At 41.1% G+C, this 27749-nt stretch overlaps 1 protein-coding gene across 1 annotated transcript in view; it reads left to right on the top strand.

Annotated features, from left to right (window-relative positions):
- The first annotated feature begins 10139 nt into the window (after window positions 1-10139).
- qsox1 (quiescin Q6 sulfhydryl oxidase 1) overlaps window positions 10140-27749 on the top strand; it is a 52023-nt gene continuing 34413 nt past the window's right edge. The window contains exons 1-5 of the mRNA XM_041278442.1: window positions 10140-10611; window positions 20208-20308; window positions 23741-23789; window positions 24221-24326; window positions 26922-27012. Of these exons, the coding sequence (XP_041134376.1) occupies window positions 10182-10611; window positions 20208-20308; window positions 23741-23789; window positions 24221-24326; window positions 26922-27012 (777 nt within the window). The 5' untranslated portion in view covers window positions 10140-10181. The remainder of the gene's footprint in view (window positions 10612-20207; window positions 20309-23740; window positions 23790-24220; window positions 24327-26921; window positions 27013-27749) is intronic.

The following is a 27749-nucleotide window of genomic DNA, read 5'->3' on the forward strand; positions in this document are numbered from 1 at the left end:
AACCTATCTAGGGATACTTCGATATTTAGTGAGCAAGGCGTCTACGGTGGGTAAATGAGGCAAAACAAGCGGGTAATATTGGGTTCCGCTATGCTGCTGATACAGATTTGTTATTAATGTTTTTGTTTTTTGTTTTTTAAAGAAGGAGCAATTATTTTTTTAAATGGTAGCAATATATTAATTGAGCATGATATTTAATGAGTTAAAACACACAGAAAAAGAACAGGCTGCTTTGTCAACTACACCACAAATAAAGAACTGGGAATAAGTAACCAACTTCCAGGTGGTCCTGTGCAGTTGTACCGAGACTCCAATTGAATGATTGATTAGCAATCGAGTCTCTGTACAGCTGCATAAAAGCAGAATGTTTTCACTCACTTGGGGTTGTGTGCTCAGGGTGAAAGAACTGAAGAGAGTGAGGAGAGTAAAATTAAAAGGTAAAGAAAATAATACTTACAGCAGTTGCTACGTCATGCTGGAGGACCAGCACGGTACTTGGTTTTTTAATTTTCGCCCCTGTGTGTTAGTGTCTGTTCGTTTTGTTTGTCTGTTTATTTTGGTGTCAAGTGCCGTGTGCGGTTTTATTCAACCTTTTATTTTCTGTGTTAATAAACTCACTGAGCACTGCAGCGTCTCAGTTTCCAGTACTGCTTGTCTCTGCGTACTCCTTTCTGGCCTGATGTCACCCTACACTGTTTACATACCAGGATATGTTCTTCATCTCCTGTAGGGACTACAGCCAGCCTGTTCACAGTCCCATAGAATCCAAGAGCAGGGGTGGGCTTATCTCTGGACTAGCTGCTCAGTATTTCCAAGAGTTCTCTGAAAAACTTGCAGTTTTTTCTCTGAACTCCACTCAAAAGGGCATATCTGAGCCCCTTGCACCATAGAGATAACACAGACATAAAGGAGATAGCTGCTTCTGCATCCAGTGCTCAAAAATATCACAGACATTTGCAGAACTTTATCAGTATGCACGTCTATAAAGAGGTATGTGAAAAATACAGTGAAGAGGGGGTGGGGCATGGCTGGAGAGACAGTACTGAGTGTCCTTTTGTGATTCAATGCCTTTTAAACCTGTTTTATTCGGGGAGGGGGGGGGGGGGAGCAGATAAATAAATTTGACCGCGCAAGTGAAAATAAATTGGACCTGTCGCCCCTGACAAGCGCTGAATAAATGGACCGCTAAGGGTTAATTTCTGCATCGTCTCAAAAACTACATTGTTTGATCCATTATGCTTGACCTAGTAGGGGAGTGCATTGACGTGTTAAGGCCGACCCAGGGCCTTAGGCAGCATCAAAAAGCTGGTTTAAATTTCACACAGCCCAGGGCTGTCTTTTTATTTTTCGAGCGTTCACACATGAGATAGGGTGGCCCTGGGCCGGCCTAAAATGCAAGTGTGAACGGGGTTCTTGAAATTGAAAACTGTTTTCTGGCTAATGGCCTTTGACTTATACAGCATGCAGGTCTACAGAGTAAAATGTCACTCATTTAAATACAATCATTCAGTATTACATTTTGTTTAGTGCTGGAACAAGCTGTTTTTTTCATGTTAGATTTATTCTTTCAAAATCTAAATCAATTTTTCATTTTGAATTGCCTGTAAAACAAAAACCTAATTCATACCATGTTAATAAACCCAGCACCACACCTATTGTATATAACCTATTGGAGAAATGGGAGAAACACTCTTCTTTGCAGTGGAATGCCTTCTTTAGTTCAGTCATTTTGCATTGGTTTCCTTTGCAAGATCTGTTTTGGATTTATACATTCTGTTATGTAAACGGTTACAAACATGTTCATTGTTGCTATTGAAAATATTTCAAGCAGTGTTTGTTCAAATATTCAAAGAAATGTCCCACAACTTTTAGCCTACCTAGAAGTGTACACTAGTGCCTTACTGTGATTTTTGAAATGACTAGTTTTATAGGGAGAGGCACACATTTTACACATAATTATGCTTACTACTATGCGATTTTAATTTTTTGCCAAGTCAACCACTAATATCGACATTTCATTTCATTCAGAATTTATCGTTTTGTTATTTTTGTTTTTCAATTCAAGCAGAGAATGGATGAAATCGACCTTTATACTTAAAAAAAAAAAAAAAAAAAAAAAAACGATACCACGTTTCCACGACGCCTCTCTCAACCAGTAGCGTTGAGCTGAATCGCTTAAAAACACAGGGTATGCATTAAATCATGAGAGAAACCAGCACTGGATTCTTGTTTTTTCCTGCATTTTCACCAAGCAAGCTTCCTTTGTAGTTTAGTTTAAGACAGTTTCTGAGCGCTACCCTTCATATTGTTATGACCTTGTTGTGATTGTTCAACCATTCTGTTTGCCTTCATGGTGACTTCTGCTTTGTAGCTACATACCAGGATATGTTCTTCATATCCTGTTCCACTCTGTATTCTGTACAATACTCATTTAGTATTTTCCTCTTGCTTTACCACATTTTTAAATCTAACAAGAAGTGAGTAGTTTTTCGAGATTTACGATAATACTGTAAATTTACAGTATAATCGTAAATCTCAAAAAACTGCTCACTTCTAAATCTTTTGTAGTCATTTTTGTATTACTTCAGTATAAATACATGTTAATTTGGATTCATATGTTGTTTTTTTCTGACTTTATGTGAACGAAAAGACACAAAAGCGCCCGTTTTCTCATTGGAAATAGTGATATTTTGAAATTTACCTGTCCTGGTCACAAAAGCAAAGTTTGTGGGGAATAATAGCCATTTTCTATACTTTTGAGGCATAAGCAATTAGGAAATAACACTTACTACCCAGAAACAAAAATTGTGTTACATAGTGTAATTATTTGTAACATTTGTATAGAATCTTACAGTATGTAGGCCCACTTGTCATTTTTTCTGCTTTGCATAATTTTTATTAATGCAAGTTCCATCTTTAAACAACTTCAGTCTGATGGTTAGCATCATGACAGGTGGTAAATATTACAATATTTTATTATTTAAACATGGCACTTACATTAGAGAGAGCACAACAAGATGAGAGAAAGCTTGGACTGTCAGTGACAGAAACCAAGGCGAGCAGAACAAGATGAGAGAAACCAGGGAGAGCAGAACAAGATGAGAGAAACCAGAGAGCAGAACAAGATGAAAGAAGTTTGTTTTAAAAATAAAATAAATCCTAATCAAAGGGAAAAAAATTCTGGTATTCGTACTGCAAATGTCATTTGAGAAAACCTTGCTAGTGATTAAGTGCAGTGCTATGCTTAACTGGGCCATAGCTGGACAGATTCAATGACCATTCTAATCGGAAGGGGATTCTTTGCATAATATTTGTCTTCAAATGCATATGTATATTATGTGATGGATGCATTGTTTTAGGGTAATGATTAACGCAGATTCCTTTTCTGTGCGTTCTCTTTACCAACTGCTTCACATAAAAGGCTCTTCAGAGAGAGTTATGGCATTGCTTCCGACGCTGTCTAGAGTTATTCAGTGTGGCACGCTGCACAGTGGGGAGCAGGTCAAGCTACAGCAAAGCTTTATATAGAGCAATCAAAAATGAATCTCCACAACCTACATATACAGTATGCACACAGACAACATTAGTTTATGATACTCTCAATGCTGCTGAAGAATATGCATTTTCATCACGATCAGGTAAGCCTAGAAGCTTTACTTTAAAGGTGTCTATCAAATTGGACTTGGCATCACCCTGAATTAGAGATGCAAATCAGATTATGTGATATGATCCCTACAGCACTATAAAACTGAGGTAGCAACACACTTGCAAACAGCCTATCAGAGCTGGAGAAAGGCCAAGATTTAAAAAAAAAACAAACAAAAAAAAAAACCTGTAAATGGAGTGTTTCAGGTATCTGTTTACACAAGAAGCCCCAAACTACTGTCTAATCCTTAGTAAAGGGACTGTGTTCAAACAGAACATCACATAGCTCAGTACAAATGATGAACACAGCAAATACTTGACATGGTTGTACTGGCCAAGGCCAGAATAGGGATAAACAGCTAAGGGATAAACAAGGAGAAGTGTTGAATCAGTTAATCATCTACTGTTTATGATTGCCAATAGCCACGAGAAACTAGATTATTTTCTGACCGATTCAACACTTTTGTAAGACCTCATTAGTAAGACCTCATCTTGAATATTGTGTTCAGTTCTGATCACCTCGCTACAGATATTGCTGCTCTAGAAAGTGTGTAAAGAAGAGCGACCAGAATTATTGCAGGTTTGAAAGGCATGTTATATGCGGGTACCTGATTCAAGCATTAAAAATTAAAAGGTATTGACAATGTCGACCCAAGGGACTTTGTCAACCTGAAAAAAGAAACAAGGACCAGGGGGGTCACAAATCGAAATTAGACAAAGGGGCATTCAGAACAGAAAATAGGAGGCACTTTTTTACACAGAGAATTGTGAGGGTCTGGAACCAACTCCCCAGTAATGTTGTTGAAGCTGACACACTGGGATCTTTCAAGAATCTGCTTGATGAGATTCTGGGATCAGAACAACCAAATGAGCAAGATGGGATGAATGGCCTCCTTTCGTTTGTAAACTTGCTTGTGTTCTTTTGAGTTGTTCATGGCTCTTAAAACATTTCTTCTTAGTTGATACTTGTTTGATAATGAGATTCAAGTGATTGTTTGTAATTTGAAGGTAATTTGATTTGTTTTTGCTGTTTTCTTAATGTTAATATTTTATTTAACATGATGTAATCAAAATGAATGGAAAAACTACAAAAGTCTACTGGAAACCATAATAGTTGTAGAGTATTTTATGTTAGATTTTGAAATGTCACTTTGTTAAATATATGTAAAACTACAAAGCCGTATGTAACTCATTATTCAGCAGGTTTCATTCAATTTTATGAAGCAAAATTAGTTAATTCTATAGGGTGATGCAAAACTTTTCGATAGCTGTTTAAAAAAATGTGAACCAGCAACAGGAAGTAAATCTATTGGCAGTTTTGCGGAACTGAAAACAGATGAAGACCTAAATATCCTTGCCAGCGGTCGGGTTTCGAAAAGTACTCTGGAAACATGAAGTGCTGTAAGCTTGTTTGAACAGGAGATAAGCCAGGAAAGAAATGCAAATCTTGAGTTTAAATCTAACGTCTGTGTAGTTGATGGATATTTACTAAGGGATACAAAATACAAATTAGAAGGGGGTTGTTTATGTGGAAGTGAATTTGTAATTATGAAGAAAAAGAATATTACATTGTTAATAAATAGTTGTATCACTTTTCTTCAACAATATGAAATGCTAAACTAAAATCGCATGCCCTTTTCTAAGTGTTACGCTTGAAATGTGTAATGCTATAATTAACTAATTGTTTAAATTATTGTGGTATTCACTTTTCTGTTGAATTGTTCTGACTGGTTTAATTGACGAATCAATGGTTCCCTTTCAATGGAATGACAACCATTACTGAATGGGAAACAGCCCTCTCTACTGTCAATCAATGAGCATATATAAAAAAGCTGCCCTAGCAGGGCCCTGCTGTGAGGGGGAAGTCCCTCCCACTTCCTGTTGAAGAGGGATGTCCTCATAGTAACATATTGTCATTTTCTCTCTCACTTCATTGAGACAGGTCACAGATTGCTTTGTGCTTTCTTTGCCCAAATTTGGCTGATTTGTCGTTTTTTTTCACCGTCAAATTTAATTTCCACAGTAGAATCACGCTTTCCAGTGTTTTTGGAGAGTGCCGTTTCAACCCCTCTTCGGGAAATTGGTAAGCGGCCATTACTCTCTTTTACTGCATGAGGCTTCGTGTAGTGTTCATATACCGTTTGGGGAGCTGTTCTGGTGCTGTAAGGAGACCCTTGTGGTCTTGCAGCGTTGTCCTCTACACTGATTTAATTGGTCACAGCTACCGCAAAAAAAAAAAAAAACAGCTCCGGCCTAGCTCCCCTCTCAAGCCTCGGGCTCTCTTAGTGAGGCTGCATTTGCCCTCAGTGACCACGCCGACTGAATCGGCTGCATATCCCGGCATCGACCGTGGTTTTCCCGCCGACCTTGAGGCTGATAAAAACAGCGCCTACCCGGCCCCGATTGACTCGGCACTGGTGTAACCATCTTCGGTGCCATCTACAGCTCAGCGCCGACCTTGGAACAGGTTGACTCGGCACCGACTGTTCAGCACCGACAGCGTTCTCCTCGACGCCGATCCCGACACCGGTGACTAGCTTCGGAGACGTCTACAGCCCGGCACCGACTGATTCAGCACCGGTGAATCGCTTAGGAGCCTTCCACAGCCTGGCATCGACCACGTTACTATCAGCACCGAGTGCAGCAGCCCCGCCTACGACGCCATGTCAGTGCAGTCGAATTGGTCCTCCACTGGTTTCCACCAGTGCAACCAGTGTGCAGCGAAGCTGCCAACGCAGGACGAGCATCGGTCCTGCACCAGATGCTTAGAACCAGAACATGCGGCCAAAGCACTGGCAGGTGAGCTGCACTGCTCTCCGTGCATGAATTTCTGGAGAAGAACTAAGCACCGGAGAGCAGCCCTATCCCCAGCAGAGTCTCTCTCCCTGAGCCATGGGAGAATGAGGTCTGTGGTCCAAGGGCCTCAGTAGAGGTCCTCTAGGACCCCCCCTGCTACAGTGATCAGAGACCTCTCCCGCACACCTGGGTCACCCTCCCCTTCCCCACCACTAGTACAGAGGCGCAGACACCTCTCAGGGGAGGCGAGATGGTCACCGCCGAGGCAATACCAATCGGGGGGTGCTCACCAGGGGACAGGCGGTCGCCACAGAGGCGCCGCTCCCCTTCCCCACGCAGGCGCAGACAATCTCCATCAGAGTCACCTCGGAGGCGCCCAAACTCGGCCGAGCGGTGTTTTGCAGAGCTAGCGGAGACTGTAAGGGCTCAGCAGACCATGCTAGAGACCCTACTGAAATCGCAGGGCAGACTGCCCCCTACCACCGGGCAGCCCCAGCTTCCACAGACTTGTTCCCCATCCCCACTACCTAGACCTCTTAGCTCAGACAAGCTGTCCTTCACGGCGTCGAGATCGGACGTCTTGGACCCAGCTGCTTCCATCGGGCAGGCCACAGCAGGGGGCTCCTTACCGCCCCTGCCGCATGTGTCGTAGAGGGAAAGGTTCCGGGTGCTAATGCAGCATGCAGCTGCAGCCACGGACGTTCCCTGGCCGGCAGAACAGGAGGGAAAGGGGAACCGCTTCCTCCAGCAAAATGGGCACCCACAGCAAGCCCTCCCTTTATGCCAAGACTTCCTGGAATTGGTGCGCTCCTCTTGGAGCAACCCAGTGTCTGCACCCTCAACCTCCAGAACAGCAGAGTCTCTGCTGCACACTGCAGGAGCCCAATAAGCGGGCCTAGGCACATTCCCCACTATCGGGGACACGGTGATGGTATTGGTGCAAGGTTCCACCTTCACCAGGGGGGATAAGGACCCAACCCGCCCATCTAAGTCAAGCAGAACAATGGATGCCATGCTCAAGAAGGCATTTGCGTCAGCATCGCTGTCAGTAAGAGCAGCAAATGCCATGGCGATACTGGTACTCTATCAAACCCAGTTAGCGGAGAGGCTGCAGGAAAGAGCCACAGAGGTAGACATAGGGGAGCTCCAGGCAGTGGCAAAGGCGATGACTGGCCTAATGGGGGAGTTTAGCCAGGCATCAGGGAGGTCGTTAGCGGCAATAATGGCCTCTCTCCAGCATTTGTGGCTGACGCAAGCCAAGGTCATGGAGACCGAGAGGGTGGTGCTACTGGATGTCCCCATTACACTGGGGCAGACATTTGGGGTGACCATTGATGTGAGCCTTGAAAGGTCCCACAAGGCCAAGGAGGTCGTCTCCAAATTTTTACGCCTTCCGGCTTACTGTCAGCACCCAAGGTGGCATTCACAGGCTGCTGGGGTAAAAGGGTCTGAACACCACCCTCCACCCCAGAGTAGACAAGCAAGCAGAGGCAGAGCCAGCGGCAAGGGACCACCACCAGCCACGGGTAACCGGTTCTCCTCAGCGGCTTTTATTACAGGTACTTCCTGGTGCCCAAGAGGGACAGCGGTTTCAGACCAATTCTGGACCTCAGGGTCCTCAACTTGTTCCTCAAACAGAGGAAGTTCAACATGTTGACAGCACAGCGTATCATCCAGTCCGTCCAACCGGGCGACTGGTTCACATCGATCGACTTACAAGACGCCTACTTTCACTTCCCGATCCATCCCGTGCACAGAAAATATCTGCGCTTCGCCTTTCAAGGCAATCGTATGAATTCTGCATGCTGCCATTTGGCCTCTCGCTGGCGCCCCGCACATTTTCAAAGTGCATGGATGCAACTCAGGCTCCTGGAGCAAATCATATTCATATTTCAGCTTTACCTAAACTAGTCATACACCTAAATTCAAATTGACTTATCTACATTTGGGCTTGCTTAATGTTAGGTCCTTAGCTAATAAATCTATACTTCTAAATTATGTTATTCAGGATTGAAATCTTGACATTTTGGCCATGGTAGAAACCTGGCTTACACAGAAGGCCAACGCCCCCTTGGTTGAGGATCTCCTTCAGGCTCCATTCTTACACAGAGCCTGTGTATCTGGCCATGGAGGAGATATTGCTTCGATTATTGGCAGAGAGTATAGCATTAAAAAAGAAAACAGCATTACTTATTCTTCCAGTGAACCTTTGTCTTCCTCTATTAATATTAAGCCATGTTTGTATATTGCAATTATTTATCATCTCCCAAAACTTAATTCTCTTTTTCTGTCTGAAATTGGTGATTTTCTATCAATTACAGCTATTACACATGATAAGGTCATTGTGCTTTCAATATCAATGTCAACAGTAACTCAGATCCCTTGTCCTGTGAATTTAAGCGGCAATTAGACCCTCTTGGTTTTAATCAGCATATAACCGGCCCAACTCACAGTCACGGACATACATTGCAATGTCTCATGGCATGAATATTCAGAACTTGGCTATTTTAGACCAAACTTTTTCAGATCATTCTATCATTCTTTTCAATATAGCTTTAACTAGTCTAGTGTACTCAGTTTACGTTGCCCAGGCTAGGCTAATAAATTTGTCATCTATTATTAAGATCTCTGAAGCTCTTTATGCTTCACCACTAAATCAGTCTGGAACGTTAGGTGACTTTGTTAATTCATATAATACAACTTTGTCAAATTTCAGTCTGGTTTTTGCTCTGCCCATAGCACTGAGGCAGCCTTTGTTAGGGTTGTGAATTATATTTTGTCTTTATGTGATTCAGGCTCTTCCTGCGTTCGTATTCTTTTAGACTTAAGTGCTGCTTTCGACACAACTGATCATACAATATTACTTAATCGTCTTGAAAGTGTAGTGGGATTGTCAGGGGCGGCTTTATCATGGTTCCAATCTTATCTTTCTGACAGGTTAGTTTGTTCAAAATGGGAATGGGAAATCTGCAGAGTCTGAAGTTCTTTATGGGGTGCCACAGGGCTCAGGCCCAAACCTTTTCTCACTGTATATGCTGCCTCAGATGATATTATGCATGAACATGAGGTACATTTTCACTGTTATGCTGAATACATTCAGTTTTACTTATCTTTAAAACCAAGAAATTAATCAACGGTAGCCAAGCGAACTGCCTGTTTCAATACTAGTAAATGATGGCTGTCTGCAAGTGATCTTCTGTTAAATTCTGATAAAACAGAGGTGATGATATTGGGCTGTCCGCATCAATGCAATTTTATGAATCTCCCTGACTTTGATTTTTCATCAGACCTGAAAGATGAAATGAGAAATCTGGGAGTTGTTTTCGATCCTGCCCTTTCTTCTGAGCTCCATCTTTGGAAAATTGCAAACACTTCATTTTTTTCACTTCAGACACAAATCCAAACTTAGGCCTTTCTTTCACAGCCTTTCACAGTAAACATGGACACAATGAAGCGTTCTTACCTTTGGATACCGATAAGTTAATGATCAGCAGATTTTCACTAACTACTGTGCAGAATAAATGATTTTTTTCTATGTGTAAATAACGGGACACGGGGTATGGTCCCGACCATATAGTGACTGTTGGCAGGTATGGGCTCTGTCACTTGCAGCTGATTAAACTTTATAGTTAAAGATTAACGAGTTTCTCTTTCAGCAACATCATTAAACATGAACCGTTGGCGCTGTAAAAAGTGTAAGCACTCTCCTCTCCTCGGTAGGTCTGTGCGTTACGTGTTACATGCCCATTGCCGCTGTGTTTACACGGCACCTTGCACTGAGCGGGCCCCTCCTTTGTGGTGAGCTGACTGATCAAAAAAAGTTCGAGAGCGCCCGCTGCAACCTTTTTTTTCGCAGTGCACACACAAAGATGGCGCAGCGCAATTGCTCTGCCACGTCTCTCGGTCTCAGCAACAAAAAAATCAATGCTCTCCTCACAGCACCGGGACTGTGCTTCCTGACCATAACCACTTTCTTGCTGGTCTCTCCCCCGGTCGCCGAAGCAGGTCTCTACTCGCAGACCGACCAGGTCGTCGTCTTGACTGCTGACAGTATCAACTCCCAGCTCATTAACTCTTCCAACGCCTGGCTAGTGGAGTTCTACTTGTCTTCGTGCGGGTACTGCATACGGTTCGCCCCTGTGTGGAAAGATTTGGCTACCAATATAGCAGGTGTGTTGGATTATTATTATTATTATTATTATTATTATTATTATTATTATTATTATTATTATTATTATTCCAAGTTTTTAGCATATTTTTTTATTGAAACTGCTTGTGTTAAAAAAAGAATCATAAACTAGTACGTTGCTTTATATTAGTATAAAACCAATAATAGTGGCGTTGTGAATGCCTCCTGTCGTTTCAGTTCTAAGGTGTTCTTGCAGTAATGATTGCATCACTGTTATTCTGCAGTGCCGTAGCGTTGCATGCTGCTGCTGCATGTGCTAATGCTGCAGCCTCACAATTCAGGGAATATACCCCTTTCAGCAGTGTGACAGAGTCGGGGGTTTGAAACGCCGATAATCGTTTCAATGCAGCCAGTTGTTACAAAACACGGGTTGAGTTTTTGCTAGTGACCTAATTTATTAGGAGACAAGAGCTAACCTAAAAATAAATAAATTGCAAGAATTACCGTGGCTGTTTTGCAAAGTAAATCACAATCTCACAGTTCTAAAATGAATTGGGAAGCTGGTCAATGTTAACAGCATAAACCTTTCTAAATGCATTTTATAATACATCTGAAGTTCAGCAAAATGTTGGGCATCTTATTTTTCACAAATTCGTATTTTCCAATATCTGTACAAGGCTAAATTACAACCTGGCAGCCCACTACACTGTCACAGAGTTGGGTAAGGGTTAAAAATGATTAATTAATAGTTTCAGGACCTTTCGGCCAATCAGAGCGCACGTTTCACCATCTGAATTCCACCACCCATCAGGGAAGTCAGCCGTGATAAAAAAACTCAGTTTTTACCATTCAAATCGGTGACATCACAGTCGTTCAAGTAAGATTTGTAATGAGTAGAACATAAATATAACTGGGCTTTAGTGGAGTAACTGGAGAATATTAATAATAAAGCAGTATATAGTAGATGTATAGGACTATGAGCGCCTGTGTGTGGGCTACATTGATGTTCTGCTATACACAGATTCGCTGTCCTATACCCATATAATAAGTAACAGGTGCCAGTTACAAGCACAGGGATTGTCAAGTAGAGGCTGTGACATCAGGGAGCTGCAGGGCTGCAGTTCTAAGACGTAACTGAAAAAGAATGATTAGTGTAAATAAATGTATTTTGAATGTAATTTTGGCAGGGATGGGGTTAATTCCATCCCCGCCAGGACTAACAGGTGTAATGGGGCCATCCCCTAATGCTCTGGGGTTTGTGTGCTGTGATGCTGTGCTGTTCAGACGTATTGGTGCTCCAGGGTGTGCTGGCTCCGTGGCTGCAGCTCACAAGCCACTACTTGTCTGCAAAACAATAACAAAAACAAAAGCACAGCGCTGTGGCGTGTTAGTGTTTCAAAGTGTAAGGGGGCGTACACACGTAGCTGTGTCCCCTTGGTACTGCTAAACTCCTCCTTGTGATCAAATTGGCACCACGCCCTATCCAGTCTCCGCACGCAACACAGCTGACCACAATAGAGTCATTCAGCGCTGCCTTTTCACAAGATGGCCGACTTCTTGTTTCGTCCTTCCATCGAGTCGGCCCATCTCTATGAAGGCGTACCACCAACATTACCAGCAACCTTTGGTCGGGAAGAAGATTTGCAGCTCAGATTCCTTCTCTCCCGTTCATAGTGTGCAACAGTGCTAAAACTGTAGCTTCTCTGTCTCTTTCCTTGGGCCACAGTGCTGTCCTGCCACAATCATAAAGAGAGAAGAGGACAATAACACAAGAACATGGAAGTGAAGCTGCACCTGTGCATATGGACAGTATGTTTGTCACACTTAGTTTTACAGATATCTAGAAAATCATGTATCCATTTCTGATTAAACTTGTTTAATGGTAATTTGCCATATAAACAAGGGGTTTCCAACCTTGCTGCTGGAGAGCTACAGGGTCTTCTGGTTTTCATTTTAACCGCACTCTCAAGATTAACATGTTTTCCAGATCTTTTGCTATTGATGACGTAAAGGCATTGTGGCAAAGTGCCCCGTCCCTGTGCTATTTATTTCTGTTGTATGTTACGTGTAGTGTGTTAATGTTGGTGTATAGTCATTAGTACGTGGGACATAAATGGTTCTGGGGAACACAAGTGATTTAAAATGTATATTTGTATTTAGGCACGAGGATTGCGCAGCACTTCCCATGCAGGTAAAATGTAATAATATGTGAGCACGATTAATTCACGTGCAGTTGTACTGAGACTCCAATTGAATGATTGATTATCAATCGAGTCTCGGTACAGCTGCATAAAAGCAGCATGTTTTCACCCACTCGGGGTTGTGTGTTTGGTGAGTGGAGAATGGGTGGGGCGAAAGAGAAAAGAAAGTAAATAACAATTGATTTGATTGAATTGTTTGTTGTTTGTCTATTCATCCACTTTTTTGTTTAGTGTTAGTCCGTGTGCTGTTTTTATTTAAATCTTAAATTTTGTTTATTAAATGCTGAGCTCAACCAAGCGCTCAGCTTCACCAAACAACACGTCTTTGTCTGTCCTGTTTTGTGTTTCTCCCTGTTTCTGGTCTGACGTCACCCACAACAGCCGTCTTGTCCAGGACAAGGGTTCAATGAAAAGACAAATATTTATAGTTCTCGTTATGTATTTATTTTGTCATTTTTTTTTCAAATTTTCATTGTATTTCACAAGTCATATTCAATGACATTAGTTTACAGTGAATCAAGACATAACAAATGATGAAACTTGTATTTGCAATAAGGCACGACAGGGTGTGGGATATACTCTGATATCACCACGCCCCGGGTGCGTTGCAAGCACTAGGTGAAGCTGAGTATATCGCACACCCTGAAGTGCCATTTTGCACTTAGAAAATGGGTTAACTGTCTAAACTGAAAAAAAAGGTTTTTAATTAGAAAAAAATAATTTTTATTAAATATCCTTATGCCTAAAACTAAGAAAAAATAGTTACATATAATTATTATTATTTTTTTTTAAATAAAACCAAAAATGTATTATTATAAAAAAAAAGGGCTTTGTCATTGAAAGTGCAGTTTTTTTTATTTGGTTCGTTATACTTCATGTAATTCTTGGTTTGTTCATAAAATATTACTGGCCAATTTCATCATGTCACAGCACAAATGAGTCTGCTTTTAAATCACACAGACCCTTCCTCACAAGACCTGCAACAGTATGAGGTGACAGTGCTGGTTTTTATTTTTATCATCCTTTGTTATCCGGAGTAGTGACAGCAGGTATCCGTACCAGATTAGCAGCCTGGAATACCCGGTTACTTATCCACCTGACTGCAGTTTACGTCTAGACAACATGGAGAACTGCTGGGCCAGTGTTAAGAAACAATGTAAAACAATGCAGGGCACAGCAGAAGAGGTGAAACCATCGTACCTGGACACATTTATGTGGAGAGAAAGTTACGGCAGGAATTGTCGAGATGCATTTATAAATACTCCTCTTCAGATCACACGGCTGTGCAGGGGGTGGGACCGGTGCTTTGACCCAGAAGACACTGCTGAGGCAAAATGACCCAGGAAGTGCAAGTGTAACAGATATCCGGAGAATAGAAACTTCATTCCCCTGAGCAGTACCAGGTGTCTTCAGATGGACATTGCTTGCTGTACCTTGTTGTTTTTTTAACTGCACATTTGAGACTATGTAGAAATGAATGTGTAACTCAATAGGCAGGGTTAGTTTGAATGCATTAGCAGTGCAATCCTGTCAGTGCTGTGCTCTACAGTATGGGAACGGGCTGGCGTTTCAGTGACGTCCTTGTTCCAAGGAATGATCTCCGACAGAGCTCCCTGGCCTTGACAGGCACTGCTATGCAGGGAGACAAATCTATTCTCTTACTTCTTTTCAGCACTTGTTACCACTAGTCCTCTTTTAAGGAATGTATCGTTTTAGCTACACCCAGTATCTACACAATTACAGTATGTATAAATTGGGTGTAGCTAAAATGACACATCATATCCCAAGCATGCAATGCCTAATCGTATTTCAATAGAAATCTTTACAAGCTACATACTCTCAACAAGAAAACAAAGATGTGCTGTAACAGTAGCCGGACACAGCAAGCTGGAGTCAGCACAATACTGAGAAATTCAGCATGCAGAGTCTGCACCCAGTCACATTTACAAAGTAAAAAGCAGCACTTCTGCAAGGGTGTGAATGAGTTCTGTTGCAATCGAGGCTCTCCTTGTATTTGACACTCTTCCCAGAGCTACTATACAGGTAGGGAACTCTGATATCCGTGCTGAAACTACCTGTAGAGAATAGAAACAAACTGGGAAGCCAAAGAAGAATGTAGCCCCTAGAATTACATTGCAGTATCAAGTCGAACATGACTGCGTGACATAGTCCACAGCTTTAACCCAAGAAGGACTACCTTATGATATATCATTCACAAAATAGCCCAAGTTGGACCCCTCCCACACGTGTATATAATTACGGGAGGAATGAAACTGTTATTGGACAACACCAGTGCATTGTTGTTTGAATCCATTCCAGGTGTAATAGAATGTGTGAGTTTATAGACCATGTGACAAAGGTAGCATCTGGAAATAACCGCGTTTTAAACACAAGGAAAGATTGTATTTCATAAAGGTATAAGTTATTTGAGTTGTGAGTATGGTGCTTTGCAGGTGTAATGGTCAGGCCAGTTGGATAGTACAGTAAAAAGAGGGTGCTTCCTGGTGCACTGGTATGCTGAAGTACAAAGGCTTAAACCTTGTTGTATGATACATGATTTCACGGTAGCTCCAGTGTCCTCAATTTCCAAGCACCTTGACTTGAATAGAGGAATGCAATAAGGTTTGGCCTCCAGTTCTGGTGCCTGTGTATTGTATGTAGTGTAATGCAGGGGGGTATTGTATGTAGTGTAATGCAGGGTATTGTATGAAGCGTAATGCAGGGGGGTATTGTATGAAGTGTAATGCAGGGGGGTATTGTATGAAGTGTAATGCAGGGGGGTATTGTATGAAGTGTAATGCAGGGGGGTATTGTATGAAGTGTAATGCAGGGGGGTATTGTATGAAGTGTAATGCAGGGGGGTATTGTATGAAGTGTAATGCAGGGGGGTATTGTATGAAGTGTAATGCAGGGGGGTATTGTATGAAGTGTAATGCAGGGGGGTATTGTATGAAGTGTAATGCAGGGGGGTATTGTATGAAGTGTAATGCAGGGGGGTATTGTATGAAGTGTAATGCAGGGGGGTATTGTATGAAGTGTAATGCAGGGGGGTATTGTATGAAGTGTAATGCAGGGGGGTATTGTATGAAGTAATGCAGGGGGGTATTGTATGAAGTGTAATGCAGGGGGGTATTGTATGAAGTGTAATGCAGGGGGGTATTGTATGAAGTGTAATGCAGGGGGGTATTGTATGAAGTGTAATGCAGGGGGGTATTGTATGAAGTGTAATGCAGGGGGGTATTGTATGAAGTGTAATGCAGGGGGGTATTGTATGAAGTGTAATGCAGGGGGGTATTGTATGAAGTGTAATGCAGGGGGGTATTGTATGAAGTGTAATGCAGGGGGGTATTGTATGAAGTGTAATGCAGGGGGGTATTGTATGAAGTGTAATGCAGGGGGGTATTGTATGAAGTGTAATGCAGGGGGGTATTGTATGAAGTGTAATGCAGGGGGTTATTGTATGAAGTGTAATGCAGGGGGGTATTGTATGAAGTGTAATGCAGGGGGGTATTGTATGAAGTGTAATGCAGGGGGGTATTGTATGAAGTGTAATGCAGGGGGGTATTGTATGAAGTGTAATGCAGGGGGGTATTGTATGAAGTGTAATGCAGGGGGGTATTGTATGAAGTGTAATGCAGGGGGGTATTGTATGAAGTGTAATGCAGGGGGGTATTGTATGAAGTGTAATGCAGGGGGGTATTGTATGAAGTGTAATGCAGGAGGGTATTGTATGAAGTGTAATGCAGGGGGGTATTGTATGAAGTGTAATGCAGGGGGGTATTGTATGAAGTGTAATGCAGGGGGTATTGTATGAAGTGTAATGCAGGGGGGTATTGTATGAAGTGTAATGCAGGGGGGTATTGTATGAAGTGTAATGCAGGAGGGTATTGTATGAAGTGTAATGCAGGGGGGTATTGTATGAAGTGTAATGCAGGGGGGTATTGTATGAAGTGTAATGCAGGGGGGTATTGTATGAAGTGTAATGCAGGGGGGTATTGTATGAAGTGTAATGCAGGGGGGTATTGTATGAAGTGTAATGCAGGGGGGTATTGTATGAAGTGTATGAAGTGTAATGCAGGGGGGTATTGTATGAAGTGTAATGCAGGGGGGTATTGTATGAAGTGTAATGCAGGGGGGTATTGTATGAAGTGTAATGCAGGGGGGTATTGTATGAAGTATTGTATGAAAGTGTAATGCAGGGGGGTATTGTATGAAGTGTAATGCAGGGGGGTATTGTATGAAGTGTAATGCAGGGGGGTATTGTATGAAGTGTAATGCAGGGGGGTATTGTATGAAGTGTAATGCAGGGGGGTATTGTATGAAGTGTAATGCAGGGGGGTATTGTATGAAGTGTAATGCAGGGGGGTATTGTATGAAGTGTAATGCAGGGGGTTATTGTATGAAGTGTAATGCAGGGGGTTATTGTATGAAGTGTAATGCAGGGGGGTATTGTATGAAGTGTAATGCAGGGGGGTATTGTATGAAGTGTAATGCAGGGGGGTATTGTATGAAGTGTAATGCAGGGGGGTATTGTATGAAGTGTAATGCAGGGGGTTATTGTATGAAGTGTAATGCAGGGGGGTATTGTATGAAGTGTAATGCAGGGGGGTATTGTATGAAGTGTAATGCAGGGGGGTATTGTATGAAGTGTAATGCAGGGGGGTATTGTATGAAGTGTAATGCAGGGGGGTATTGTATGAAGTGTAATGCAGGGGGGTATTGTATGAAGTGTAATGCAGGGGGTTATTGTATGAAGTGTAATGCAGGGGGGTATTGTATGAAGTGTAATGCAGGGGGGTATTGTATGAAGTGTAATGCAGGGGGGTATTGTATGAAGTGTAATGCAGGGGGGTATTGTATGAAGTGTAATGCAGGGGGGTATTGTATGAAGTGTAATGCAGGGGGGTATTGTATGAAGTGTAATGCAGGGGGGTATTGTATGAAGTGTAATGCAGGGGGGTATTGTATGAAATGTAATGCAGGGGGGTATTGTATGAAGTGTAATGCAGGGGGGTATTGTATGAAGTGTAATGCAGGGGGGTATTGTATGAAGTGTAATGCAGGGGGGTATTGTATGAAGTGTAATGCAGGGGGGTATTGTATGAAGTGTAATGCAGGGGGGTATTGTATGAAGTGTAATGCAGGGGGGTATTGTATGAAGTATAATGCAGGGGGGTATTGTATGAAGTGTAATGCAGGGGGGTATTGTATGAAGTGTAATGCAGGGGGGTATTGTATGAAGTGTAATGCAGGGGGGTATTGTATTGTATGAATTGTGTAATGCAGGGGGGTATTGTATGAAGTGTAATGCAGGGGGGTATTGTATGAAGTGTAATGCAGGGGGGTATTGTATGAAGTGTAATGCAGGGGGGTATTGTATGAAGTGTAATGCAGGGGGGTATTGTATGAAGTGTAATGCAGGGGGGTATTGTATGAAGTGTAATGCAGGGGGGTATTGTATGAAGTGTAATGCAGGAGGGTATTGTATGAAGTGTAGTGCAGGGGGGTATGTATGAAATGTAATGCAGGGGGGTATTGTATGAAATGTAATGCAGGGGGGTATTGTATGAAGTGTAATGCAGGGGGGTATTGTATGAAGTGTAGTGCAGGGTATTGTATGAAGTGTAATGCAGGAGGGTACTGTATAAAGTTCAGGTTGTAGGAAGGCTGGGAGCAGTAAGCAGGCCACACTCTTCAAGTTCAGTCACTGAGCTAATGGTTGCTGGCTTTGTACCACCAATGCCAATCTCAGAACATCAGAATCAGTTGAAGCAGACAAGTAAATCCTCCCTGTCTAACTGGAATATAGCTTTAAATCCCAGGAGCAAGAACAATTCTCCTTTTCTTATTGTAATCTCCTTGTAAATCTCTCAAGCATGTGCAATCCTCCCTGTCTGCTGAGTCTCCAATAGCAAATTCCTGCATTTCTGTCACTGTAGGTGGGGTGGGTTTAAAGTATTCTGAACCAATCAATAATCGATACAAGTCAGGAAGGAGGGGCATTGGATAACTAACTGCACTGGGAAGGGGTGAAGTCAGTGTGAATTGAGTAACCATTTTCAGTGTTTATTGGATATACACGATTTCATTATTCTTGTAGTGGGGATGTTTAATCTCTGTTTATCGGTTAAAACCGAAAATCAGAAGCCCTAGGTATAGGTCATTATAGATATTAAAACCAAATTTTAAAAAAAGAAAATATTTTTCAATCTATCTGATTTTCTTATTCTAAAACATCTTAAACATATTCATCTAGAATTATCCACAAAAACATAAAAGATACACAAAAAATAACAGAAGCGTCTTTTTTACTTCAGGACTGTCCTGTGATATATTGTGCATCAGAACAACTAGGTTACTGTTATGGTAAAACCTGGGTCAGTCCTAAATGTTCCTCAGCAGTACTACTGTCCCCCTGTGGAATTAGGGTGGATTGCAGTTGATAAAGTGCTTAGCAAATAGATGGAAATACTTTAGAACACAAAGAACTGCAATGCAACTGCAAACTTTACTGTTGCACACAGCAGAATGTGTTTGCAAAGGCTAGTAAAGCATGTTACATATGAAGAGCGTACACCATGAACGTTATTGCATAAGAGAGAAGTAATCCATTAAACAGCTGAATTGGGAGAATGACTTTCCTTAGATCAATCTGATCTGATTCATCCCTAAGCCTGGTCACTTCATCTCTGGATTTGAATGAATGCAAGATTCTACAGTGAGATCTGGGAAGCGAATGGCGCAAATGAATATGCACTGTGAAACATGCATACACATTGTAACACTGAAGACCTTTAATAAATAACTGTTTACAATGGAAATGTTGCATTTGATTAGCAGATTCCCTGATGTTGGATACACTTATTTTTGTATTCTTTAAATGGTGAGATGCAGATATCTCAAATACAGCAATGAAGATGAAAGGGTTCTGCTGTATTCTGGTTCGAATCAGTTCTGCTGTTGCTGTTAGTATATTAGAGGTTTTGCAGTTCTGAGTGGAGGTGCTTGTACTATTGGAACGGTCTACAGTTTAGTTGTATTTCTTGTACAGACGTCTGCAGTCTTGACAGTTAAATCCTCAGGTAGCATTTCTTTAGTAACTGTCATGTGAGTGACAGCCTTTTAACACAAACATGTGTGCTACATCTGGCAGGTGTTTCCAGTTTGCCGTCTAACTAACAGACTTGCTTCAGGGGCCAAAATCACAGAAATAGTCCTGGACTGATGCACCTGTTTCCTAGTGTGTCTGCACTACAGTGTCCTCTGCTGGATTTAAAAGGAATGACATGCTTGTGCAACAGATTAACCTCTGGGCCCTATTCACAAAGCTTCAATTGTGTGTTTGTTCACACCATGCTAGTTTAAGTGCTGATGAGAGGACAGCACAGTGCTTGCTGGTCAATAGTAACTCACACTGTTCTCATGTTTGCTTTCAGAGTGGAAGCCAGCCATCAGTTTAGCAGCCATTGACTGCACAGACATCAAGAATCGTATATCCTGTGGCCACTTTCAAGTCAACAGATATCCCACTCTGAAGGTACAGTGTTGACTTTTCTGGGTTTTAATGCTGTTAACTATTGCAAAATAGACCTATGGAAAGGCAAACGTCATGGTCTCTACTCCCCTTTAAGGTGTAATTATAGGGATTCTTCTTAAAGAGATTGTAGCCAACAAACTAGCACTTCCATTAGCTGTATAGAGCTCAATGTGCAGGTTTGAAACAGGAATTTTCATTGGATGTGGTACTACTTTAGTTTATACACATTATTTTCAGGATATCTATTGCACCTGCACTGGTTGGATAGAAGAACGTGAAGGTGTGGGGACAATTTCACCCTTCAGGTTTTCACCCTTTTCATGCCCAAGAGTTTTGCATCACCTTAGGATTGAGACAAAAAAAAACAAAAAAAAAACAACTATGTGAACATAATTTGGATCTTTTATTTAACATTGTGTATTCAACGAAACTACACAATTATATCACAAAAGTACCAGAAGCCATAATAGTAGTACAGTGTTTCATGTTAAATTTCTATATGGAAAACTACAAAGCAGTGTGCAATTCAATATGTTAACGTAACATTAGTCGACAGATTTCTTTTGACTTTATGAAGAAAAACAAGTAAATCTATAGGGTGATGCAAAACGTTTGTCCATAGCTGTAATGTTAGTTTACAGTCCAGATTGTTGGATTACAGACTAGATTGTTGGATTACAGTCTAGGTTGTCTAAAGTGTACATGAAAGTGGAAAGCTGTGTCTCGTAACCTTTTGTACTAATATATCGTATTAGCAGGATGTGTGTGTTGAATCCAGGAGTTTTGAGTGTGTTTGTTTTAGAAACTTATGCCTCTTTTTCTACTGTACACCCGAGCTGCGCCGGGGCCAGATTTCCAGATTTAAAGAAAAATAAAAGGAAAAAAAAGATGCGGATGCAAGGCTTAGATGCTAGTTTTGCATGCAATTCTAATTGATGCAAGGACAACTGCTTATATATAAAGAAAAAACACATACGCAGTTCAAAGGTAAAAAAGATCATTGGAGAGCGTTCAGTATTACTATCAAACACAAACTGCAGCAAACAAAACCAAAGTAGAAGAAAACACAAGAACAGATGAAAAGAACAATGACTTACAAGATGAGGTACAGAGCCCCACGGTGCACAAACGAAGAGATCCCAAACTGATCATCGTAGAGGTGTAACATTTTAAAAGAACAAGTCAGTGCTGTAAAAGGAGCAATTGCGATGCCCACGTCTCTAATACTGGTCCCTTCTCTTATCAGACAAGAGACGATATTGCCTTTAAAACACTGTGCTGTTTCGCTATACAGGAGCACATCCCATACAGTTCTGACAAAGCTGGTTCCCTATGGCAAGCCGTTTAAACATTTAATCATCAATTTCTGATGTCAAAAATGATGTTGTGGATATCAAGAATTCTATTTTTGATAGCAAGAATTCTATTTGTGTGCAGCTCAAGGTCTGCAGTGAGAGCTCTGGGACAAGTTGTGTCACTCCAGGGTTGTACCTTTGGCTGGACTAAGGGGACAAATCAAGAATCATCGAGGAAGAGAGAGGCTTCTATTTGAAATCACGCTGTCAGATTGTTAGTACTTGGTACTTAATAACTGTGTAGACGATGGCAACCCAGGGAACATCTGTTTTGTGTTAGATTTACACATTTGTATTCCATTTAACAATTACCTAACAACTCAGATCTTAACAGCCCTAGTAAACATTCACCCTGGAATGGCATGGCAGTGCTGAGTTGAAGAGGATTGTGAGACACTATCTCCTGCTGTGTGGAGGGATGCTAAGCTGTAGGGAGTGTGCGCTCCAGTAATCACTGTGGTGCACTGTCCAGTGTCCAAGGGATGCATGTTTAATTGCAGATTAGGTGGAGGATTCCAGAGCCAAGGTATTTGTGTAAAGCTGCAGGTTAAAGATGGTATTAGGAGTAATCAGGGAAAGCTAGATCCTCCACTGCATCCTGCTCAGGCTGGCAAAGCATTTTCACCACCACAAGCGGCTCAGTAAACATGTTATAGTTTTATATCCACGATATTTGCACTTCCAACTGCTGCATGTTTTTATTTTATTGCACCTGTTACTCATAGTGGCCTTTTTATTTTCCCTATACATGTACTTACTGAAGTTTCATTGGTGATGTAATGATTTGTATTTGTCTGTCATGAATGTTGGATGGTGTATCATTTTGTCTGTCATGTATGTTGGGTGGCGTATCATCCAGATCTTTTAAGCATCCAGTTCTGCTGAATTTAGAAATACTAAAGAAACTTAAATTACATATTTTGTCTTTTTCAATGTCTTCAAAAAATACTATTGTATCATTACATAGTAAGTCAAAGGCACAGTTAATGCAGCTTACCCCAATTGTATTAATTTATAGTAATGTGTTTAATAAAATAGCAAAGTTTATTAGATGAAAAGTTTTTGAAAAGAGTGCCCATAACAACTTCAGATAACCAAAACCCCAAAAGTTTAGCTTGAGGGCCCTGTGTGTTACACACAGTAGCATCGTCATTCCATCACCCATTACTACAGTTCTTAGGTCCTTATATTGGTTACCAGTGAGCTACCGAATTGATTTTAAAGTTGCCGTAATAACTTATAAGGCCCTTCATGGATTAGGATCATCCTACCTCCAAGAACTACTAACTCTGTAAATTCCTAGTCATTCTTTGAGATCAGAACATGCAGAACTTTTAATTGTTCCAAAAAGTCAACTTAAAACAGCTGGGGCTGGAGCTGCTGTGCTCCTTGATTGTGGAACTCTATTGCGATTACCATTAGGCAGGCTGAAACAATGGATTATTTTCAATCTAAATTGAAAGCATACTTTTAAATAATTGGTTGTAACTGGAGTGTACACATGAGCTATTTTGTTTTGTTTTTGACTTCGTACAGCGCTCCGAGATGCCACGGTGTGAAGGGCGCTGTATAAAAATACATTTGTATTGTATTGTGTTGTATAGCATGCAAAAAGAACCAAAGAGCAGCTCCTGAACTCAAAGTCATACGCCTTAACACAGCTCTGTCACAATGATACAACAACTGCTCTCCCATGGTTTCGTATGGAGGTCACCTGTTCTGTTACTACTCTGTGAATAACGGAACAACAAATAAAGCAAGGCTGAGAAGCCTAATTAACTGTCTCGTTCTGATGAAATGCTTCACATGGACTGCAGTGGTTATTTCAGACAAACAACGGAACATAAAGAAATAACTTGAAGTTGTAGTATAATTGTGATAATCCTGCTGTCACAGGGAGCTCCGTTAGTATCTTGTAATGTTCCACCGCAAAGCGGTTATCCCTTAAATAAAAAACACAGTATTTGAGTCATTTCAGAAAGTAATGTACCACTCAGAATGAGGATCAGAGCCTTCTAAGGATGAATGAAGAAGGTGACATTTGAATGTTGTTTGTTTTTCTTCTCCTATCTTCCAGTTCTTCAAGGCTTACTCAGCGAGCGGGTCTAAAGGAGAGGTGCTTAAAGGTAAACCCCCTGTTCAGAAATGCAATCTCTTCAGACTGGAGAGTTTATAAAATACTGAATAGTTTAGCTAAAAAAAAAAATATAGCAAAAGTGCAGCAGTCACCCAAATATCCAAGTACAGCCAATGCACACAGGGTATTTGTTGCCCATTTTAGACCCTGTACTTGTTCACTAAATGTTGTTATAGTAAACATTGCATGCATTAAAATGCAGATTTTGTAAGTGTAGTGCAACCTCTGACTTGGGTTTTACAGGCAGGAATCCTATGAAACCAGTTTAATGAAAATGAAATAGCTTCTTTGTAAATCACATGTCCTCAGTAACTTTTGTACATCCCAGTAGAGCATGTAGTATCATGTGCTGTAGTGATGGAGCATTGTGATACTTACTAGGCACTGTGACTGTTCTAACCCCTTCCCACCTCCCCTCAGCAAACTCGTCCAGCAGTGTTACAAATCTGCGTCAACTAATCATCGACCAGCTGGAGAGGCACGTGGAGGCATGGCCCCCAGCGTGCCCACCCCTCAAGCCGGCCAGGTGAGACACACTGTCTAGACTGGAGAGAGAGAACTGAGGGGTTTAGTTACACAACATACCCTAAGTCGCTCCCCTTTTAGAGGAATAGATTGAACCCTGTTAAATATGCATCAAGGTATAGAAGCTTTGCCACTTAGTGGGATTCCTGTCCAAGCTGTGGCTGTAACAGATTTCATGTTTCAATGAACAACTAAAATATATATACAAGTTCAATCTCTAAGTTCGTAATAGTGTCAGGAGACAAGTGTGTTAATGTTCAGACTAATGATGGCATTCATATTCGAGAAATGTAATGAATACCATTAAAAAGAAATCCCTGAAAATACATAATGTAAACGGTGTAAAAATGCAACCAGGGTAAAATGAACAACAATTGTGAAATATTAAGGTGGTCATTTTCACTGTTTCAGAAGAGCAGCTTTTTTGAAATCCCCTTCTTCACATTTGGCTGTATATCAGTTGTTAAAGTTATTATATACCGTATATTGTCAAAAGATGCCTTCATTCTAACTTCCCAGGAGCAGTCCAGATGACACTGGACACAGTAGAAAAGTCTGCAGTATGGAAAACTCTGAAAGGTTTTTATCTCGGTGGTTTAAAATTCGCCCTTTTGTTGCTAATGTATTTTACCAGTAAATTCAGACTGGAGTATAGTTGAGGCGTCTGTCAGTCTGTGTGAACACCAAAAAAGTGAACCTGAAATGGTCCTTTAAGTAGTTTTGAGATAATCTCCCAAATCATGCTGAATAGCAGAGCTCTGCAATGCATCTTTAAAGGACCGCATGCCCACCAGCTCGTTAATCATATTCCCAGCAATACAGAGCTCTCCTTAAAAAGATGCTTGAAGAGCAAAAGGTTCAACTGGGATGATTTGTCATGTTTTTAAATGGATTGCGGGAGGTTAAAATAGCCCCATTCATCACAGATAGTTAGACAGGGGAGCAGGGAGGAGGCGGGGGTGAGAGTAGGGGTTGAGGAGCTAGTCTTCAGTATTTTATATAGTAAAAGGGATGATCATCACCTTTGTGTTCAAGCTTCTCCTAAAACTTCATCAGGCTACTTCAGTTCTATCAGACTTTATAGTGTTATCAAACTGCGCTGTGTGCCGTGTAGAATTGTAAATGTAAGTTTTACTAAATTATGTGCAGTTGAATTACTTTACTCTAGTTTAGAAATGTTATTGATCTGAAATATTGTTCTCAAATTAAGAACTCAATGCTGATATCTGTTTTGAAATGTCACATTGTGTATAGGCTTATGTTTTATTGTTATAAAAGCATTTCTCCAAATTGCAATTAGTACCTGTGGCAGGAAATGTCGTTGTGGTGACGTCAGACCAGAAGGATGAACAGCAAAGGTATCTGCAGTTTCAACAAAGACGCGGCGTGCACCGTTTTTATTTTAAATACAAAAAATAAATAAAATGTTTAAACAAAAATAAACTCTGCTCACAGAGCAAAATAAAACAATTAAACAAAATAAATCTCAAACACAAAATAAACGTTAAGGTCAGGCTGAGCAACTGCCTTCACTGATCCTTATATCTTTTAAGTTAATCTCTCCCCTCACTCCGCTCGTTCCTCCTCTGAACACCCCACCTGGAACTGAGAGTGCTGCTGGTATTTATGCAGGTGACCATCTCCCGGTTAGCAACAAATTAATCACTTAATTAATTCGGGAGATGGCCACCTTCTGCACAAGTTTTTAATATGGATGGGGATTCCCATCCACGCTGCAAAACAATACAAAGACAATAAAGAAAGCACACGGCGGTTCACCATCATACAATAAATAATACATAAACAAAACACACGGCGCTCGCCATCATCTATTTATACACAAAATAAACAATAAACTTTTGTTTTTTTGAAAGGACTTTCCTACCGCCCTGCTACAGTACCCTACACTTCCAAGACCCAACATTATTGCCTTGTTACATATTAGATCTGCCAAAGAACAGCTTTAGATCTATCATTTTTACTGTTTCCATCATTCTTTCAGCCGAGTTCCTTTACCGCTGTTGCACAGTGAAACTTGTTTCAAAAGAAAACATGTTGTTTCAGTTTTTTGTTTTTATTTTAAGCACCACTATCTCTTTAGAGGGATAGAGGGGGGATATGTTTAAACTCTCTCTCTCTCTCTCTCTCTCTCTCTCTCTCTCTCTCTCTCTCTCTCTCTCTCTCTCTCTCTCTTTTCTCTCTCTCTCTCTCTGTAAACTTTACTTAAACATAAAGAGGGTGCCGGGTTTAAGAATGTGGCACGTTATTAAAATGTTTCAAATACGTTTAGACTACAGTGATTAAATCCCAGTGCATTATTGACCCTGTGATGAGGTTGTTTGACTACACTGGTAGGCCTTTACTGGTGGATAATGACCTGGAATTCAGAGGCAGCATTCAGTTTTCTCTTCGGTTTCTAATATTAATGAGTAAACGCAGTACAGTGTGTAATACATTGATGAGTAAATGCAGTACAGTGTGTAATACATTGATGAGTAAACACAGTACAATGTGTAATACATTGATGAGTAAACACAGTACAGTGTTTAATACATTAAAGAATGCATGTCTTTGTGTTTGTGTGTTTCCTCTGCAGTGCAGCTGAGTTGAGTGACTTTTTCAAGACGAGCAGCAAGCAGTACCTGGCTCTGGTGTTTGAGGAAGCTTCCTCATATGTCGGCCGAGAGGTCAGTTTGGATTTATTGCTACAGTAGATAAAGAGGATCTAAGGTTCCTATCCTGTGGCGTGTGAGTACAACTCAAAATCAAACTGCGCTAACAAGCTTCTGACAACATCTTACACTGACTGGATAAATTATTACAGAATGGACTTATTAGTGGACAGCACTGCGTATCTCCGGGCTCATTGTTCAAACATGCATGTCTTGTTCAGCACTCTTGTCTTTTGTTTGTCACAATTTGTCATAACCCGCTTGTAATTTCTTTCCGGTGGTGGTTTTATGCATCCCTTTTAGAAAGTAGGAAAGATAGAAAGAAACATATTATTGATGGAGAGATGGATGGATGGACAGATGGATGGACAGTTCATTTGTGCCGGATCGCACTGGATCCCAGAGCCCGTACCTTCTTGTCCGACAGTTAAGAATTATACAGTTTGCCAATGAACTGTATAAAATGAATATGTACATACAATGGTATCATTCAACCGTGAAGATTATGTTAAAACGTGGCTAGGCAAAGGTCAGCGTGCGGCTACCGAAACCGATAATAAAGCACAAAACCCACAAGCAGATGAGAATTTGAAGCATGTATGGAGGTTACTGCAAACCAACATCAGTACATTAGATCTAGAAACAAAAATGCTTCTTTCATAGTGAGAAATTCAAAACCTTTCTGTTTACAAATTAACCCCTGGATACATAGAGATAGTGACATAGATAGATGTTTGAAGTTGATAAAAAGT

The sequence above is a fragment of the Polyodon spathula genome, chromosome 18 (genome assembly GCF_017654505.1).
Source record: "Polyodon spathula isolate WHYD16114869_AA chromosome 18, ASM1765450v1, whole genome shotgun sequence".
Taxonomy (NCBI): domain Eukaryota; kingdom Metazoa; phylum Chordata; class Actinopteri; order Acipenseriformes; family Polyodontidae; genus Polyodon; species Polyodon spathula.